Source organism: Pangasianodon hypophthalmus, chromosome 17, assembly GCF_027358585.1.
Source record: "Pangasianodon hypophthalmus isolate fPanHyp1 chromosome 17, fPanHyp1.pri, whole genome shotgun sequence".
Taxonomy (NCBI): domain Eukaryota; kingdom Metazoa; phylum Chordata; class Actinopteri; order Siluriformes; family Pangasiidae; genus Pangasianodon; species Pangasianodon hypophthalmus.
In genome coordinates this window covers 19,256,394-19,274,094 of record NC_069726.1, presented here as the reverse complement: position 1 = coordinate 19,274,094, position 17,701 = coordinate 19,256,394, and the positions used below count along the sequence as shown (strand labels likewise).

Below are 17,701 nucleotides of genomic sequence, written 5' to 3'. Positions count from 1 at the left end.
TTTTCACATCTAACCAGTCTCACTCCTCTCTGCCCAAACGTGGCACAAAACGCAGTTCACGTGAAACTCTAACAATCAGCAGATTACTGGCCTCGCTGTGAACGTGGCACAAATCTGAGGTAACCACAAGTAATCAAACTTGGCCTTTATATTTAAATGCAGACCTGTATGTTTCTAAATCACTACTGCTTAATTAAATCATTTGTGCGCTTATTGTCACCTGACTCTTATACAGGTAGTGTGGAAACCCTGCACCTGGTCCTTGAGGACTGAAAGTTGTGTATTGCTAGTTTAAAGGAGCAGTTTGTAATTTTTAGTGGCCTGCACCGCTTGCAAAGCTAACTGCGATTAAAACACACAAATTCCTTGACACTACATATGCCTTGTGGGTTTCCTTTAAAAAAAAAAAAAAAAAAAAAAAAAAAAGGCAGGGTTGAGCAGCTCTGTAACGGCTGGGGGCGGAGCCAATTCTGGGCCAGAAAACATACATAGAAGCCTGTAATAAAGTACATCATCATCTATCTATCTAATGAAGAAACTAGCCAGTGCATGGCAATATGACAAATCACAGGCATCTTTGAAATGCAGTAATTACAGGCCTGTGTAATTACAAACTGCGTCTTTAAAAGGTTACGTATGTAAACCTGAACATGGAGAATGAGCGTTGCTTATTTTTGGCTGTGTACGAAGTTATGATCACACATAACATTATCATTACAGACAACCCCGTGGGTTGGGTTCTCTACTGCTGAGGAGATTTGCAATCACCATTCCCGTAAATCTCCTTGAGAACCAGCAGAGCCGTGTCCTCCGACTCCCTGCAAAAGAAAAAAAAAGTGTTTTTTACCTTCATAGTTATATGAACACATGATCATACAATGTATTTTCTGTGCCTCAACTGATTGTGATGGATGTTGTCTGTGTGTGTTTTGTGTTTCTCTCACCAGTAGCACAGGTGACTCTGAATGGCGAACAGATATTCGTTAAAGCTTTCGATCGGTTTCTCTTGAAGGACGTAATCGATACGCCGGCCACCGTTCAGCTTCCCCACCTGGATCATTTTTTTCTCCTCCTGTTCCTGTGGTGAGGCTGAAACATTGAAACATGGCTCATTAAAGCAGCAGTATGTGATGACTGATGATGTAAGCAGCGTGCACAAGGCACAGTGTGCACAAGGCTAAACTGGTGGCTCTAACATTTCAGGACTTTAACACTAAAGCAGCAAACTTCAGACACTAAACATGTCATTGTTGATTAACTACGTTTGGGTAAGAGGAACATAATTTTTTAAACAGGATCTTGCTTGGTTATTCTCTTATTTTGAATTTAATTATAGTAATAATACATAGTTTGTTTTTTATAGCATCTTTCTAAATCCCAAGCATCCCGCAATACCAACCCAACTAACCCAAGGCAAATGTCATCCAAGAGACACACACACACACACACACACACACACACACACAGCAGTTACACAGTGTGGAATTTAATGACTCACTTTCCATTTCCTCGGCTGTGCACACTGCTGTAGCCATGTCATTTCCCTCAGCCAGCGCCGGGGCAGGAAGTTGGAAACTCTGCCAGACTGTCCGTAAAGACCCCAGCAGGTCTGAGCCGACGCGTGTCAGACCTTCCTTCAGCTCTGTACAGAACACCACACACTCACACTCAAACTTACGCTCTAACTCAAACTCTTACACTCGCACTCAAACTTACACTCAAACCCCCACTCAAACACATACTCAAACTCACACTAACACACACGCTACACAATACTCAAACTCACACTAACACACACGCTACCTCAAACTCGCACTCTAACACACACACTCTAAAACACACTCTGCCTCAAACTCGCATTCACACTCACAATCAAACTCACAAACATACTCGCACTCAAACTTACACTCTAACACACACTCGCACTCAAACTTACACCATAACACACACTCGCACTCAAACTTACACGCAAACCACCACTCAAACACATACTCAAACTCACACTAACACGCACGCTACCTCAAACTCGCACTCTAACACACACACTCTAAAACACACTCTGCCTCAAACTCGCATTCACACTCACAATCAAACTCACAAACATACTCGCACTCAAACTTACACTCTAACACACACTCGCACTCAAACTTACACTCTAACACACACTCGCACTCAAACTTACATGCAAACCACCACTCAAACACATACTCAAACTCACACTAACACACACACTACCTCAAACTCGCACTCTAACACACACACTCTAAAACACACTCTGCCTCAAACTCGCATTCACACTCACAATCAAACTCACAAACATACTCACACTCAAACTTACACTCTAACACACACTCGCACTCAAACTTACACTATAACACACACTCGCACTCAAACTTACACTCAAACCACCACTCAAACACATACTCAAACTCACACTAACACGCACTCTACCTCAAACTCGCATTCACACTCACAAACTCACACTCACAAACACACTCACACTCAATCTCACAATCAAACTCACAAACATACTCGCACTCAAACTTACACTCTAACTCACACTAGCACTCACACTTTACTCACACTCAAACTCACACTCAAACTTACACTCAAACTCTAACTTACACTCAAACTCACTCACACTCAAACTCACACTGTACTCACACTCAAACTCACACTCAAACTTACACTCAAACTCACTCACACTCAAACTCACTGTACTCGCACTCTAACTTACACTCAAACTCACACTCACACTGTACTCACACTCAAACTCACACTAGCACTCACACTCTAACTTACACTCAAACTTACCCTCAAACTGTACTCACACTAGCACTCACACTCTACTCACACTAGCACTCACACTGTACTCATACTGTACTCTCACTCAAACGTACACTGACACTCACAGTGTACTTGCACTATAACTTACACTTACACTCATACTCACACTGTACTCACACTCACAGTCAAACCTCAACTCACTCCTAAATTGAATTAGCAGTGACACTCATACACAAACTCACACAAACTCACATGCATATTCTCACTCAAACACACACGCAAACCCCCATATATATATATATATATATATATATATATATATATATATAAAAAACACTTTGCTAATAAAGTAGCAGAATTTACCCAGGTGCATCCTCTTCCTGCCCTTGTGATGGGGCATCAGCATGGGTGCTACCTCCACATCTGGAGGCAAAATCATGGGCTCGATCCTGTACGCCACCGGATCAAACTACACAAAATGATGAGCATGTTTTAGCATCTGATTCAGCTAAACAAAGTGTTTATTAAAGAAACAGTTCAGTCAAAAATAAAACACAATTTTCTCCTTAGCCTAAATGTAGTCCATCAGCCAAAAGTTTGCTTTGGGAGCAATGAGGCTAATATAGCTAACAAGTAAGGAACATTTATAGCCTCGGTTTTAGCCTTGTGCAACAATACCATCCTGTATATAGTTATGCTTAAAATTTAAAAGAAATTTGTGTGCTGTGTCGGATAATAATAAACTAATAATAATAAAAAAAAAACATCGCACAAATGTGACACAAATTCATGTATTAGTTCTTACATATTTGTGTATCAGTTGTTATTTATTATTTTTTTCCATTTTTAGTGAAAAAGACCCCTGAATGAAGTGAAGATTTGATTCGAACTGAAATTGGAAAGTGTCACTTTTATCAATCAAGCCATTACTCGATCTTCTGTATATTATTTACAGTATTATTATGAGTAATATTATGAGAAATGTGGTAAATGATAAACGTGGTCTGAGTTGAATAACTCTGGTTTTAGTAAAGCAGACGCACAGGATGGAAGATGTTGTAGAAGCTACTGCAGGTGGGGAAGCTGTAGTTGGGGTCGATCCTTTTCAGGCCTCGGACGGTCAGGAACATTCCAATAGGAGAGCCGAAGGCAAAGAAGGCCTGGGGGTGGAAGCTGAGCTGTGGGTAATTAATAGAAACCTGCAGGGGGAAAAAAACAGGAGATAAATAATGTTAATTTATAACACAAAGGGCTTCGGAATCGGTTTGGAAAGTGTAAAGCACAACATCTAGTGTCATATCAGGCTTTCTGAGTAAATCCTGTGTATGAGTGTGTGTGTGTGTGTGTGTGTGTGTGTGTGTGTGTGTGTGTGTAAATGAACATTAAACAACTTATTCAGACAACAATAATGTGGCGTTTTCATTCATTGTTGTAACTGAATTAAAGTCAATAGGCCAATTCTGTGGATCATCACCTCTCTTTTTTTAAATTTCGCCATGTTGAAATATGATTATCTCCACATTAACCTTTTGTATATAAATATAATGTTAGTACCTGTCCAATCCCCACATCGAAGTGCTGGTAGTCAATGGCGCTAGTTTTCGGCCGACTCTCTCGGATGAGACTCTGAATTTCAGGAGAATTTCTCTCATCTGTATGAGAGGAATGTGTTCCGGTGTGGGCCACAGATCTGTGCTGGATCAGTGAGGGGAAAAATCAGGGTCAGGACAAAAACACCTCACTCCAAGACAATGGACTCACATCAGTGCTAACTTCCAGACAAACACTCTGCAGCGCCACGCTGTCTGGCAGGAAGTCATATATAATTCTCACCAGAGTGACTGTAAAACAATTTATTCTGTATGAAATGTGATATATGAAAACATTATTATAATTATATTTTTTAATCTTTGTACTATCAGTTAGTATTACACATCATTTTCAGTATAATTAGCTTTAGTGTCGTGACTGGTACGATTGTACCAGATGATTGGGCAGAAAGCGTTGATTAATTTTCTATAAGAGCAGCTCTGACAATAGTTTCAGCTGCAAGGTTTATCTTAATGAGCTCATTCTAATATGTTAGCATATCTATAGACTCAACTTACGCACCACAAAAACAAATTCTAAAAAGGTGTGTATTTGTTGTAGGTGAGGCTTTCTGTATGGAGACATTTATGCAGTCAGTTAGAGGTAAAGCTGTAACTTACAGTGACTAAAACGGCTTCCGCCACCAACAAGTCTGGTCTTCTTGTTACTAATTTGTATGCCAAAATTACCCTTAAAATATACTTCAGATATTTGACCTTGCTATGTCCTTGACCTTGTTTGTATCAAATTCAAAATCCATTCAGTTCATTTCATCTGCTGGTTACAGAACTAATTTCATATAACCACTTAATTTCATATAACCACTTATAAGCAGCAGAGGAATAAAAAGTATAATTGTTGGTGCATTGCTGTAGTATAAAAGGAATAAAACACTTTGTGGGCATGTTGTTATGGAAAAATAATTAACTTCATGGAGGTTAAGGCATGTGTTTTCCTAAATACATGCTCAAATATTTGTGCACCCACTTCCAATGCCATTATATAGCTTACATAATCTAGAAAATACAATTACAAAAGAAACGACTGTATTAAATAGCAGGTAAATTGTATAATTAATTTACACAGTTAAGTTCAGAGCGGATAGTAATATATCTGGATAACCGCACGGTATTCTGTAAAAACACCACTTTCACTCTATGGGAGGAGAGGAGGGGCACATTAACATTTTATATTCATATAGAAGGCTAATGTGGGCTATAACTAAGAAGATGTATTGTGAATTAATTGTCTCTTTCTCTTGTCATCTTGTCGAAATGATATCAAATTGCACTAAGTAAAAAATATGATTCCAGTTGCCCAAGATGGCTGCTTCATAACCTTACAGGGTTTAGACACAAGGTCAGGTTTTGTTCATGGTTACAGATTATGGGAAGTTACCACATCATCAAGTCTGTGTGGCATCAGTGAAGAGCTGGAGGAGGTTTGAGGCACTTATTTATGGAAAAGATTTTAGGTGAGACAGACTTTTATTTTTTGTTAGATAGATTAGCCTCATCGCTCTAGCGCAAATTTGAATAAGCGAATGTTGGACATTAAACATATCTTGGCTGCCTGACTACATTTGGGATAAATGGAGAATTTGTATATATTGTATTTTCTTTCTTTAAAGCAGGCTATAACATGTAATCTATAATTCACAATATATACTAGCTATATATTTGTCAAAGTGTTGTCCCTCTCCTAAAATAATCTGTAACTTTTCATCCTCCCCTATCACTACTTAATATTATTTTTTTGTCTAGATTTTTCTGTTTTAAATCCAAATGAGAAAGTGAGCACACTTTCATTTAACAGCCAAGATAACTAAACAGGAAGACAGCAATATCTCAAAAGCAGCATATAATACCTTCCATTTCTTCACACAGTTCATAATCTTCTTGCAAGGGCCAAGTGGGATTCCTAGATCTCTCAGGTCGCTCTCAGAGCACAGCATCTGCAACAAGTTGAATCAATAAGCAATATATTAGGCAGATTATTTATTAAATCTACCTGAATCTCACTGCTTATCAGCATATATTTTATTTAGATGGTAACATGCATACACTCCATACACACACAGCGTTAATTCTGACTTCATTATGTGTTCTCTCTCTCTATGTGTTCTCTCTCTATGTGTTCTCTCTCTTTTCTCTACTACTTTCAGTCTATTAAGGGTGCAATAGTAAATTTTTTGTATTCCTTACTTGTACAAATAACCTGGACGATATGTACAACATGATTAAAAAAAAAACAATGCATTAAGCCATGGCCTTAGAAAAACTGTGTTAATTTGCTGAGAAAACCTGTTTGGAAAACTGACTTTCTTTACTCTATGGGCCACCATAGATCCTGGGGGCGGAGCTTCAATAACAAGGGCGGGAATCATTTGAATGTCAAACCCACCTAACTGTCAGAGATCTAATCTTACACCTTTAGAGCACATCAGTGTTGGACTTTTATATTAGGAAATAATGAAGGAGAGCAGCTTGAAAAATTAGAGTTTGATAACTGATGAAATAAACACAATTCTTTTGGATCCAGATGTGTAAGCTTAAAGGAATAATTAATGTGGCCCAAACACAGTGTGTGGGTATGTGAGTCGAAATAAAAAAAAAAAAACCACACACCAGAGACTCCATGTCGATTTGTTCCTTCTGGAGGATTCTGAGATGTTCCTCCAAGCCGATGCTCATTAGTGCCTGGTCTAGACTCTCACAGGAAGTGCAATCTGACACAGAGGAAGAGCCCATGTCTTCATCATGCTGTCCATCCTGAATTACAAACAAAAATTCACACAAAGCTGACATTAATCCTCAGTTCTGTTAATCACATTTTTAAACTTTCACTGTGCTCCTGGATAGTACACAATATTATTGAAATAAAAGTGTTACAATGAAAGAAGGTTGAATAAAACACAATTTTAACAAACTCAACCATCTACTGATGCCAACCCTCCCTTCATAAATGTTATAATGAGCACATACATGAGCCATGTAACAAACCTGTGCTGCATTGGTGCTGTCTGCTCCTGTCTTCTGATTGGTCAGGAGGTCAAAGAGGATTAATGAACCTAAGAGGAAAAGAATCTTTATTTTTAGTTTAATCACTGATGCGTATACTTAAATGGTGGCAACATTTTACTGTTATCATGTTATATACTGTTATCATTTTACTGTTATCTACAGACCCAGGTTGTGTAAAGTAGCTGTACAAAGTTGATTTATAGATTCAGGTTGTTTGAAGTAACTGTATAAGATTGGTTTACAGACCCAGGTGGTGTAAAGTAGTTTTGTAAATTGATGTACAGACTCAGGCTTTGTAAAATAGCTGTGTAAGGTTAATTTACAGACTCAGGCTATGTAAAGTAGCTGTATAAAGTTGGTTTGCAGACTTAGGTTGTGTAAAGTAGTTTTGTAAAGTAGTTGTATAAAGTAGTTGTGTAAGGTTGCATTACAGACCCATGCTGTGTAAATTAGTTTTATAAAGTAGTTGTGTAAAGCAGCTGTGTAAGGTTGCTTTACAGACACAGGCTGTGTAAATTAGTTTTGTAAAGTAGTTGTGTAAGGTTGCTTTACAGACACAGGCTGTGTAAATTAGTTTTGTAAAGTAGTTGTGTAAGATTGCTTTACAGACCCAGGCTGTGTAAAGTAGTTTTGTAAAGTAGTTGTGTAAGGTTGCTTTACAGACGCAGGCTGTGTAAATTAGTTTTGTAAACTAGCTGTGTAAGGTTGCTTTACAGTCCCAGGTTGTGTAAAGTAGCTGTGTAAGGTTGCTTTACAGACCCAGGCTGTGTAAATTAGTTCTGTAAAGTTGATGTGTAAGGTTGCTTTACAGACCCAGGCTGTGTCCTGCCACTGACACGGCTCCAGTAAATTGTGAGTTTCTTTGGAGAAAGATGCTGTATAGGTGGTTGATCTCTGAAGCTACCGTGTCCACAATGGTCTGACAGTAGGTGGCACTGTTGTAGAAGAACAGGTCCAACACAGTGTCATTGGCAAACTGGCGCAGGCCCCTGATGCTGGGCAAAGTGATCCGCTCCATATCTCTGCAAATAAGTGTTTTATTCAGTCTAACAGAGTTAAGATCCTGATTTTTTTCTGTAAATTTGCTTATAACTAATTATTGTTGCCTCTTGGTAACTAACACATGACACTGACTTTGTTGGTCCTGTGCATTAAGCATTCTGTAATCCCTATTTAACCAAAATATTTAACCATATTTAACCTGTCGACCCCTGTGGTTTCTCCATGTAGAACTCTGTGCCAGTTAACAGGCAGAAACTCCACTCGACCGACTGCTTTGTTGTCATCACTGCAGCTGAAATGCCTTTTGGTGAGAGTGAGGGCAGCGCTGCGGAACTCATTTACTGAAAGGAGAGAGAAAGTAAACCTCAAACACTGCTGTAATAACAGAGTTACACTTATGGGGTCAGTAAATTATGCCTTTTGATTAAGTGTAAAATAACATTATATTTCATCTACCACTTTTATTTATGTATATTTTTTTCTTGTACTTCGCCCCTTTGTATGTATGCACAAAAAATGCATTTATTTCAGCACTGACATCTTCAATTATCTGCATCACAGCAACAATAAAAGGCCAAACTTCTGACCTTCCAACTGACCAAGTGACTGACTCTCTGTCAAAGCAGCACATTTTTAAACTGACCAACTGTTGGACTGAATGACAGACCAAAAACCCATTCATCCAATAAAATCGGATTAAAATCAGAATTTTCATTCATTAAACAGGAAGAGGAATATGGAAAGAAAATCACTGTGTGGAGTGTGTGAAGTGTGTGTAATCTCACCACACTGCACGATTCCTCTTAAACGTAGATCACACGCCGGCCCAATGCCATGAACCATGAACACCAGGTGATCCACAGTGTCTGGTTCTCCTGCACAACACGCGCACACACACACACACGCAATCGTGAATGCGAATTAGCACCATGATCCTCTCAGTAAATCATAATAATAAAAATAACCCAAAACTTTATACAACATGGTTTTTGTGATTAAATCCATTTGAGGAAATAATTTTGGGCTTTCAGAGGATCAAAGTGTAAAAAATTGTCTGTGCAGTCATTTCATGTTTTCAATTCTTTTAAGAAACATTTAAGTTAGTGATACAGCCATCACATTGATCACATCACAGATTTCTTTTTCTTTTTTTAACAGGCAATGAAGCATCAAAATCCAGTATGCAAATGGGGACTGTGCAACACCAAGAGGCTGAATGTGTAAGGCTGGGGGCATTTCTGATTTGACTGTTCACAGAATCTGGATTTTTGTTTTCTGTTCCTTTTGCTGTTGAGTCATGTTTTTATTGCAGTAACACCACATCAAGCCATTTATCATTCAATACAGAAAAATATTTATTATCCAAAACCAAGTCATGGATGGCTGTATATAGCTATCTGAGTTGTGCAATCACCCTGTGGGATTTCCACCAAAATATTCTCCACTCCTCTCTTTAGTGTTCTGGGTTGTGTTCTTTCGCTCGGAGACGGAGGACAGTCCAAGGAAAAGTTCAGGTGCTGGGTAATGAGCTGGCAGAAAACACACAGACAACAAACTAAAGTGGGTTTTCCAATTAAAATGCTATCCTGAATGGCAACACTGAAAAACAAATGGCTGCAGAGTGTAATATGCTTCGTGCCCCGTAGGAGGCACTGTGCCTTATGCAACAGATGGTGAGAATACCTTTGGGTTGTGAAGGATGACCGTTTCCCCTGTCGGCAGCTCCAAGTTTCTTTTCCACTCGTTGAGGGACACAGAGATCATGTAGTGCTCCTGTTTAACACCGACCATGTGGTTTTATTTATCAATTTAACATACAGCTAAACAAGCTTTAACATATACCACACAGAAACAAAATTAAAATACATTTAAAGAAGAACAAAAATAAAGTGAATGAAAAGGAGACATTTGGGAAAAATATCGAAGTCAAAATGAAGAAAATGATCAAGTAAAATAGCTCTGCAGCTGCAGTACGAAAGTAAAACGCAAAATTCAGATGCCAAAAAAGAGCTTATTAAATTCTTCCCAAAAACTTATGTATGTTGCTATAACTCATTAAGTTTTATATATATGTGATATAACCTTTTTCAAGATGTGTGATATCATAATGACATTGTATTTACTTGTACCTACTCCCATTGCAACGCTTAAACATCTAACTGTTAATCAGTGCAGAAAAGAAAAGGTTTTTTTTGGAAACAGACAGTTTCAGTTCCAAGAACAAAAGTTTTTGAAATTACCTGGATTTCTGCAGAACATACACTGTCCACCCCAAAAACTGTGAAGCATGGTGGAGGTAGCATCATGGCGTACAATTCTTCCTAACTGTTGTGCAAACCTGATCAGCAGTTACAGAAAGTGTTTGGTGAAGGTTGTTTGGTGAAGTTTGTAATTACACTTCTTTTACTTTCACTGTGGATTGTTAACCAACGTCTTTCATAAAGTTTAGTCATTAGTTTAGAAGGAATGTCTTTGTCTATTTGGATGACGATCAGACCATATTTTAGGAGTGATTAATGCAGAAATACAGGTAATTCTACAGGGTTATGGGAATTTCTTTCTCCGAGAAAGACATCCATTTTTTTAAACATTTGGTCCCATGTTAAGACTTGTGGAAGACATCTGTCCTTCTGCTGCTTTATGAAGATTGAGAATTTGGTGTTATATTTTATAATCGATGATCAGGATATGCCTAATCCACAGCAGCAACTTGAATAAAGAAAAAAAGACTCTGACCTCCAGCAGGTCACTGATCTCCTCGGTGTAGGGAGTGAAGTTCATCTCCTTGCTGCCTTTGTGAAACCAGGAACATCTGCGCACTTCAGAGGGAGCCTGATCCCAATAAACGGCATAACGACGTCGCTCCTTTAATCTCACATCATAACGCCTGCCCTCTGTGGCCACCACCACCTCATCATCACCACCTACACACACACACACACACACACACACACACGTTGTAGTAGAGTGTAACAGTAATGAGTCAATGGATCTAACATGTTGGCGTGTGTTAGCTGGTGTGTCTTAAGGTGTCGGCATGTATTAGAGTGTGTTATAATATGTTAGGGTGTATTGGTGTATGTCTGTGTGTGTATATGTGTGTTGGTGAAGGTCAGAGTGTAGTAATTCGTATTAGAGTGTTTTTATAGCATATTAGAGTGTGTTAGTGTGTATTGGTGTTTGTTAATCATGTTAGTAGGCAGTTGTGTGAATTAGAGCGTACTAGAGTGTACTGGTGTGTGTTAGTGTGTACTGGTGTATATTAGAGTGTACTGGTATGTATTTTATTGTTTTAGTGTGTATCAGTGTTTAATAGAATATGTTAGAGACTTCTAGTGTGTGTTAGAGCACATTAATGTGTGCTAGAGTGTAGTGGTGTTTATTAGAGTGTACTAGTGTGTCGGTGTGTGCTGCTATGTATTAGACTGTATTGGTGTGTATTTGTGTATTAGTGTGTGTTGGAGTGTACTGGTGTTTAACAGAATATATTTAATAGAATATATTAGTATGTATTATTAGTATGTATTAGAGTGTACTTGTGTGTTTGTGTGTATTACAGTGTTTTGGAGTGTACTGGTGTTTAACAGAATATGTTACAGTGTTTTACTGTGTTTGTGTGTGCTGGTGTGTATTAGAGTGTATTAGTATGTACTAGAGTGTACTGGTGTGTGTTTGTGTGTATTAGTGTGTGTTGGAGTGTACTGGTGTGTAATAGAATATGTTACAGTGTTTTACTGTGTTTGTGTGTATTGATGTGTATTAGTGTGTGATAGACTGTATTAGAATATTGTGTTAGTGTGTAAGTGTGTGTTAGAGTACTTTAGTGTTTTAGAGTGTACTGGAGTATATTAGTGTGTATTAGTTTGAGAGTGTGTGTATGTAATTGTGGTAGAGTGTATTAGTGTGTTGATGTGTGTTGAAATACACTGTAATAAGTTAGACACAATAAACCCTAAATCATATTAACACACACTAACACACACCCACACGATAAATCACCCTATCAAATGAACACCCACTGCAACACATCACACACTCTGAGGCTGTATTATAAATGTGCACACAGACCGTGTGTGTGAGCCTCCTCCAGTCTCTGCGAGTCTTCGCTACTGAACGGTTTCCACGAGTCTCTGCCGTCCGCCGTCTGCTTGTAGAACCAGTGACACCGCACCGGTGTATACGGCTCAGGCTGCGTGTCCATCCTCCTTCCTGTCTGTCCCTGACACCAAATTTACACACGTTACACACACATTATCCTTCATCTTCACTACTGTGCATTCCGCTTCAGGTGGTCTGGGTGCTTTATTAATAAATACATCTATCTAAATATTTCTTTTTATTTAATGCTAATCATTCAATCAACAACAGTGTAGTCAGAGTTTATAATGAGTCACTTTATATCAGACTAAACTGGACAAGGACATGATGACGGGACGGTCTACCTGTCCTCCGTCCCCCTTCAGCATGTCTCACAGGCTTAGGATAAAGGAGAGAGAGAGAGAGAGAGAGAGGGATCAGACAGATAATTAGACAGGCAGATAGACTGTTATGACCCTAAAGATGATTATTTTCTGATAAAAATTCTTAAACTACAGCAATCTGCTAATGCTAACATATTTTTATTTATCAAGGGAATAATAATTATAATTCTTATAATTCATAATTCTTTTTATCTGTTTATAGTCTCATTTAACACAATATTTTTTTTCCCTGTCTAGAATTTTCCTCCTCATTGTACTGTTTTTCTCATGTTTTTTCCCTCCATTTTTTCTCCATTTCTACATTTTATATTCCCATGTTTAGTTGGGTTTGATCTATTGATGGATACATGCATAATATTTTTTTCTCTCCTCTCTTTTCTCTCCTTTTTCATAGTTGTTTTATTTATTTTTAAATTAATATTTTGGTCTGCTTTTATTTTTCTCCCTTACTTTCCTTCCCTTTCTTCTCTCCCTCTCTCTTCCTCTCTTAGGAGTGACTTTAATAATTTCCCCTTTTTTTCCCTCTCCCATGTATTTGTTTCCTCTTTCGCTGCCAAATTGAATTTGACTACAGTCAAAATATACTACAAAATAACTACAATGCAAAATATAGATATTTTTCTCTTTTCTCTTCTTTTTATGAGAATGAAATTTCTTAATACTTCTTGTTTTCTTTCTTCCTTTTCTTTCTTTTCTACTTTTTCTTTCTCTCCCACCTTTAGCAGTGGCATTAATAGTCTACAAAAATTACTTACTTACTTACTTACTTATATTTATATATATATATATATATATATATATATATATATATATATATATATATATATGGATAACAAAGTCCTTATTGTCCTCCAAAAAGGGTGATGATGGGTTATTAATTTATATAATCAATCAAACAAACAATTAAATTCTAATCGGATCCAACATGGAAGAATAAATAAATAAACAAACAAAAAACAAACTTCAAATAAGAGGCGATATGTATACAGTTTCTTAGTCCAATACCAGCTCCAGTGCCAGTATTCAGTATGGGAACATGGCATATCTCTAAAATATCCCTAGAAACATTTATAGCTTCAGTTTAAAGGTTTAACCTTTACCATACATTCTCTCATTCGACTGTAAAATCCCCTTGAAATGAGACCACTGCCTGTGTCAGATAAAGATCAATGCCAACAGATCACATGCTTATTCTGACTCACTGCACTGATGATAATAATGTCATTATAAGGAGAAGATGAGTCAAATACACTCCAGGGCACCAAAAAAAAAAAGGTAAATATTTTTAATGGTCTTAACAACAAATCATTGGTCAGAAAATGAGCAAAAATGAAACAGACACGCTCCTGAGAGCTCCTGTGTGTCCATTTGCTGGTTTACTTTTGCTGCAGTGAACTGTTTGCTTGGGGGAAAAGCTACAAACAGGAAAATTCACTTCTATAATCTTCTTGTGTGCAAAGGTAAAAGTTTTTTCTTAAAAGATTAGTCATTATTTGGTTATCTGCCACACCTGATGCAGCCCATCAAGAGCCACAAGGCTTCAACATTTAAAGAAATCAAAGGGAAAAGCTCCCATACTAACTTCCTTTATCTAGTCGTTTCATTCTTGCTAATTTCCTGACCAATGATTTGTTGTTAAGATCAATAAAAGCTTCATATTTTGACATTTTGGGCTTGGCCCATTTTTTTTTTTTTTTTTTTTTTTTTTTTTTTTTTAACCCAGGAGTGTACATGCTGAAGGTCAAACCGCAGGTTTATTATATAAGAAACTAATATTTACACGCAATCTATGAAGCCCAAAATCAGTATAAATCATGTACAGTATGATGATCATTTCTGACTTACAGAGATATAAGTGTAAAATATTTAAGCGTAAAAAACCCTCCACAAGCTGGAGCCATGTACAAACAGGCGTGACTGTTGTTGTTATTATTATTATTATTATTATTATTATTATTATTATTATTATTATCGTCATAATCTTTGATCAGTTATTTACTTGCAGTTATATTTTTGACAGCAAAAAACAGACTATAAGCCAACAGAAACTCTTTCCTAACCACTAGGACACTTAATTCAGAAAATTCCAGCTGTGGTATAAATCTATAGGATATATTATTACATTCAAGTGTAAATAAGTCAAAATGTTCACGTTAAAATAGGAATAATATTAAAACATACGATCTGATTGCAATGTCAACTCTGTATAAAACCAGTCAATACTGCATGCCACATGAATGGAATATTATAAACATCAGATCCTACCAGGCTCGCTGTCGCTCCTACGGCTACACCGCTGGGACAAAAAGGAGCGTAAACAGTCGACCACTTCCGGTGGAGCGCCAGCTAAACTCAGCTCCGTTAAATCTCTTTCTCAGATTCGGTTCGTGAATCGACTCACTTGTGGATTAGCCTCTGTGCTGGAAACGTGTCATTTAAACGCACAGTTTTCAAAAATGAAAAGAAGTTACGACTGAATGTGCTATTTGTAATCCACTTCCGTGAAGGTCTGGACAAATCAGATGCTGACGTCTCATCCGGGTACTGCGGCTGGACCGCTACCTGCGCTGCAACACACTTTATAACGGTGCCGAAGGTTAATATAAAAACAACATTCACCAAAATGGCCACCAAAAGGATTTTAAATGGGTATAACTTGTCCAGTCTCAAGTTCCCGGGAATGCTGTCAGTCAATTAATTTCACAAAACGTAAACAGATCTTGAGTTTTGTCCTAAATAAAGACACTAATTAAGGAATAAAACAGCCTGGGCATGAAAACAATCCGCGTTGTTCTTTCAGCACATCCTGAATGGGTTTATTCCTCTCATACCACAGCAATTTCCTTCCCTTTCTTCTCTCTCTCCCTCTCTTAGGAGTGGCTTTAATAATTTCCCCTTTTTTTCTCTCCCATGTATTTTTTCCTCTTTTGCTGCCAAATTGAATTTGACTATATTTTTCTCTTTTTTTTATGAAAATTAAAATTCTTTATACTTTTTGTTTTCTTTCTTCCTTTCCCCCTTTTTCTTTCTCTCCCACTTTTAGCAGTGGTGTTAGTAGTCTAAAAATTTAAGTATGTATATATATATATATATATATATATATATATATATATATATATATATATATATATATATATATACCAGTACATGCGCCTAAAATATCCCCAAAAACATTTATAGCTTCAGTTTAAAGGTTTAACCTTTACCATACATTCTCTCATTCAGCTGTAAAACCCCCTTGAAATGATTTCACTGTTTACACCACTGCCTGTGTCTGATAAAGATCAATGCCAACAGATCACATGTTTATTCTGACTCACTGCACTGATAATAATCATGTCATTATAAAGAGAAGATGAGTCAAATATATGCTGAAGGTCAAACTGCATATTACACTGTTTATTACATAAGAGAGAGAGAGAGAGAGAGAGAGGGAGAGAACAGCAAGGCTTGTGAGGGCATGATCTCACTTTTTTCTATAATGTAAGTGAGAAGAGGAACTAACTTCTCTCGGACATTCCACAATCTAACTATAAACCGTTAAAATGTGTGACTACACTTATGTTATAGCAGCTATAATAAGCCATTTCCTTACTAGCTTCTCTTTTTTTTTTGCTCTTTTGAATTTAATAAGACAAAAAAATGCAGCTTTTAGTTACTGAGAAATCATAAAACGCAAAGTTCTCTCTCCGGAAAACTTTCCCGTGGAGGAAAACTGCAGCACTGACAATTCAGACTCCACCCATAAATGTTAAATAAACGTGTCCTCACAGAAACTTGACCATATCAGCAAAGACATTTTTCTTTGTCAAATAACAACACGGTTTTATTCTGTTTATTATTAGGCTTAGATTATGTGGAGTGTCTGCAATACAAGTCCATATGTAAGTTGTTACTGTACAGATCATAAAGTATTCAAATGAGTGCATTAATATAAACCTGATATTTTGCACTATTGTATTGTTTAAATATATAACATGATGAATGAAGAGACAGTCACATTGCACAACACAAAGCAACCTAAAAAGACCAAGTACACTCGTGTTTATACAGCAGATAGCACATGTAGCTAACTAATACACAAAAAAATTAATGGCAATAGTGTAAACAGTGTCGCTTCATAGAATTGAATTGGTATAAAATTGAAAATATCTCAGTCTCAGTTTGATATGTTGCATATTGGCAGAATAGTAGCGTATTTCATTACAGTGTATAACAAACCTTTATTCAATTTCAGTTTGGAAACACTGGGTTTAATTTCACAAGAGAATAGTTTAGCTATATCAGATAAGCTAGTCAGGCATCTAAACACACTGTGTGAATATTAGCCTGCTAGCTAGTTAGGTTTTTTAACACCAGACTTTAGTTGTAGCCAGGAGCCGCTAGTCAGCATGACCTGACAAAAGTACTGTATCATGTAATTCAAACAAGCAGTCAAATTCGATATTAGTGAAACTATTTTTATTGTGTAATTAAAGCCAGTGAGAGTTGCCATGTCATACCATAAAAGTGGAAACTGGTTAATTGAATTTCACCTTAGCTCTGATCAGGACATGCTAATGAGACTGTGTTGAAAATAATTGAGAAACACAGGGCAAGTATCATTCTCCAAGTGGAAGTGATTGTCACATGTCATTATGACTCGCTGCTATAAAAATGAGTAAGAGATTTTTGGTATGTACACAGTGCATTATCACTACACAGACACGTGAATAGATTTACCACAAACTAGAAATAAGAAAATAACTAAACTAAAGGGGAAAAAAAACAGTCTGGTTATTTACATTCACTGTATCACACACATCTCTATACACATAC

General features: G+C 37.2%; 1 protein-coding gene across 4 annotated transcripts; it reads right to left on the bottom strand.

The window, feature by feature from the left end:
* Positions 1 to 405: 405 nt before the first annotated feature.
* On the bottom strand, positions 406 to 15,721 carry ddhd2 (DDHD domain containing 2). Of its 4 annotated transcripts, XM_053241124.1 has the most exons (18): positions 15,149 to 15,721; positions 12,845 to 12,878; positions 12,471 to 12,621; positions 11,139 to 11,326; positions 10,086 to 10,175; positions 9,817 to 9,931; positions 9,188 to 9,277; positions 8,602 to 8,743; positions 8,214 to 8,422; positions 7,380 to 7,447; positions 7,005 to 7,148; positions 6,245 to 6,331; positions 4,342 to 4,482; positions 3,831 to 3,986; positions 3,151 to 3,256; positions 1,499 to 1,642; positions 945 to 1,089; positions 406 to 818 (listed from the first exon to the last, which is right to left on the bottom strand). In XM_053241124.1, the coding sequence occupies exons 2-18, from the start codon at positions 12,866 to 12,868 to the stop codon at positions 743 to 745; spliced, it is 2,076 nt and encodes a 691-aa protein (XP_053097099.1). In that variant the 5' UTR covers positions 12,869 to 12,878; positions 15,149 to 15,721; the 3' UTR covers positions 406 to 742. The 4 variants fall into 4 exon arrangements, with proteins under 4 accessions (XP_053097099.1, XP_026798625.3, XP_026798626.3 ...); XM_026942824.3 differs by lacking the exon at positions 12,845 to 12,878 and having other exon boundaries at positions 15,149 to 15,719; XM_026942825.3 differs by lacking the exons at positions 12,845 to 12,878; positions 15,149 to 15,721 and adding an exon at positions 15,065 to 15,129.
* Positions 15,722 to 17,701: the final 1,980 nt, after the last annotated feature.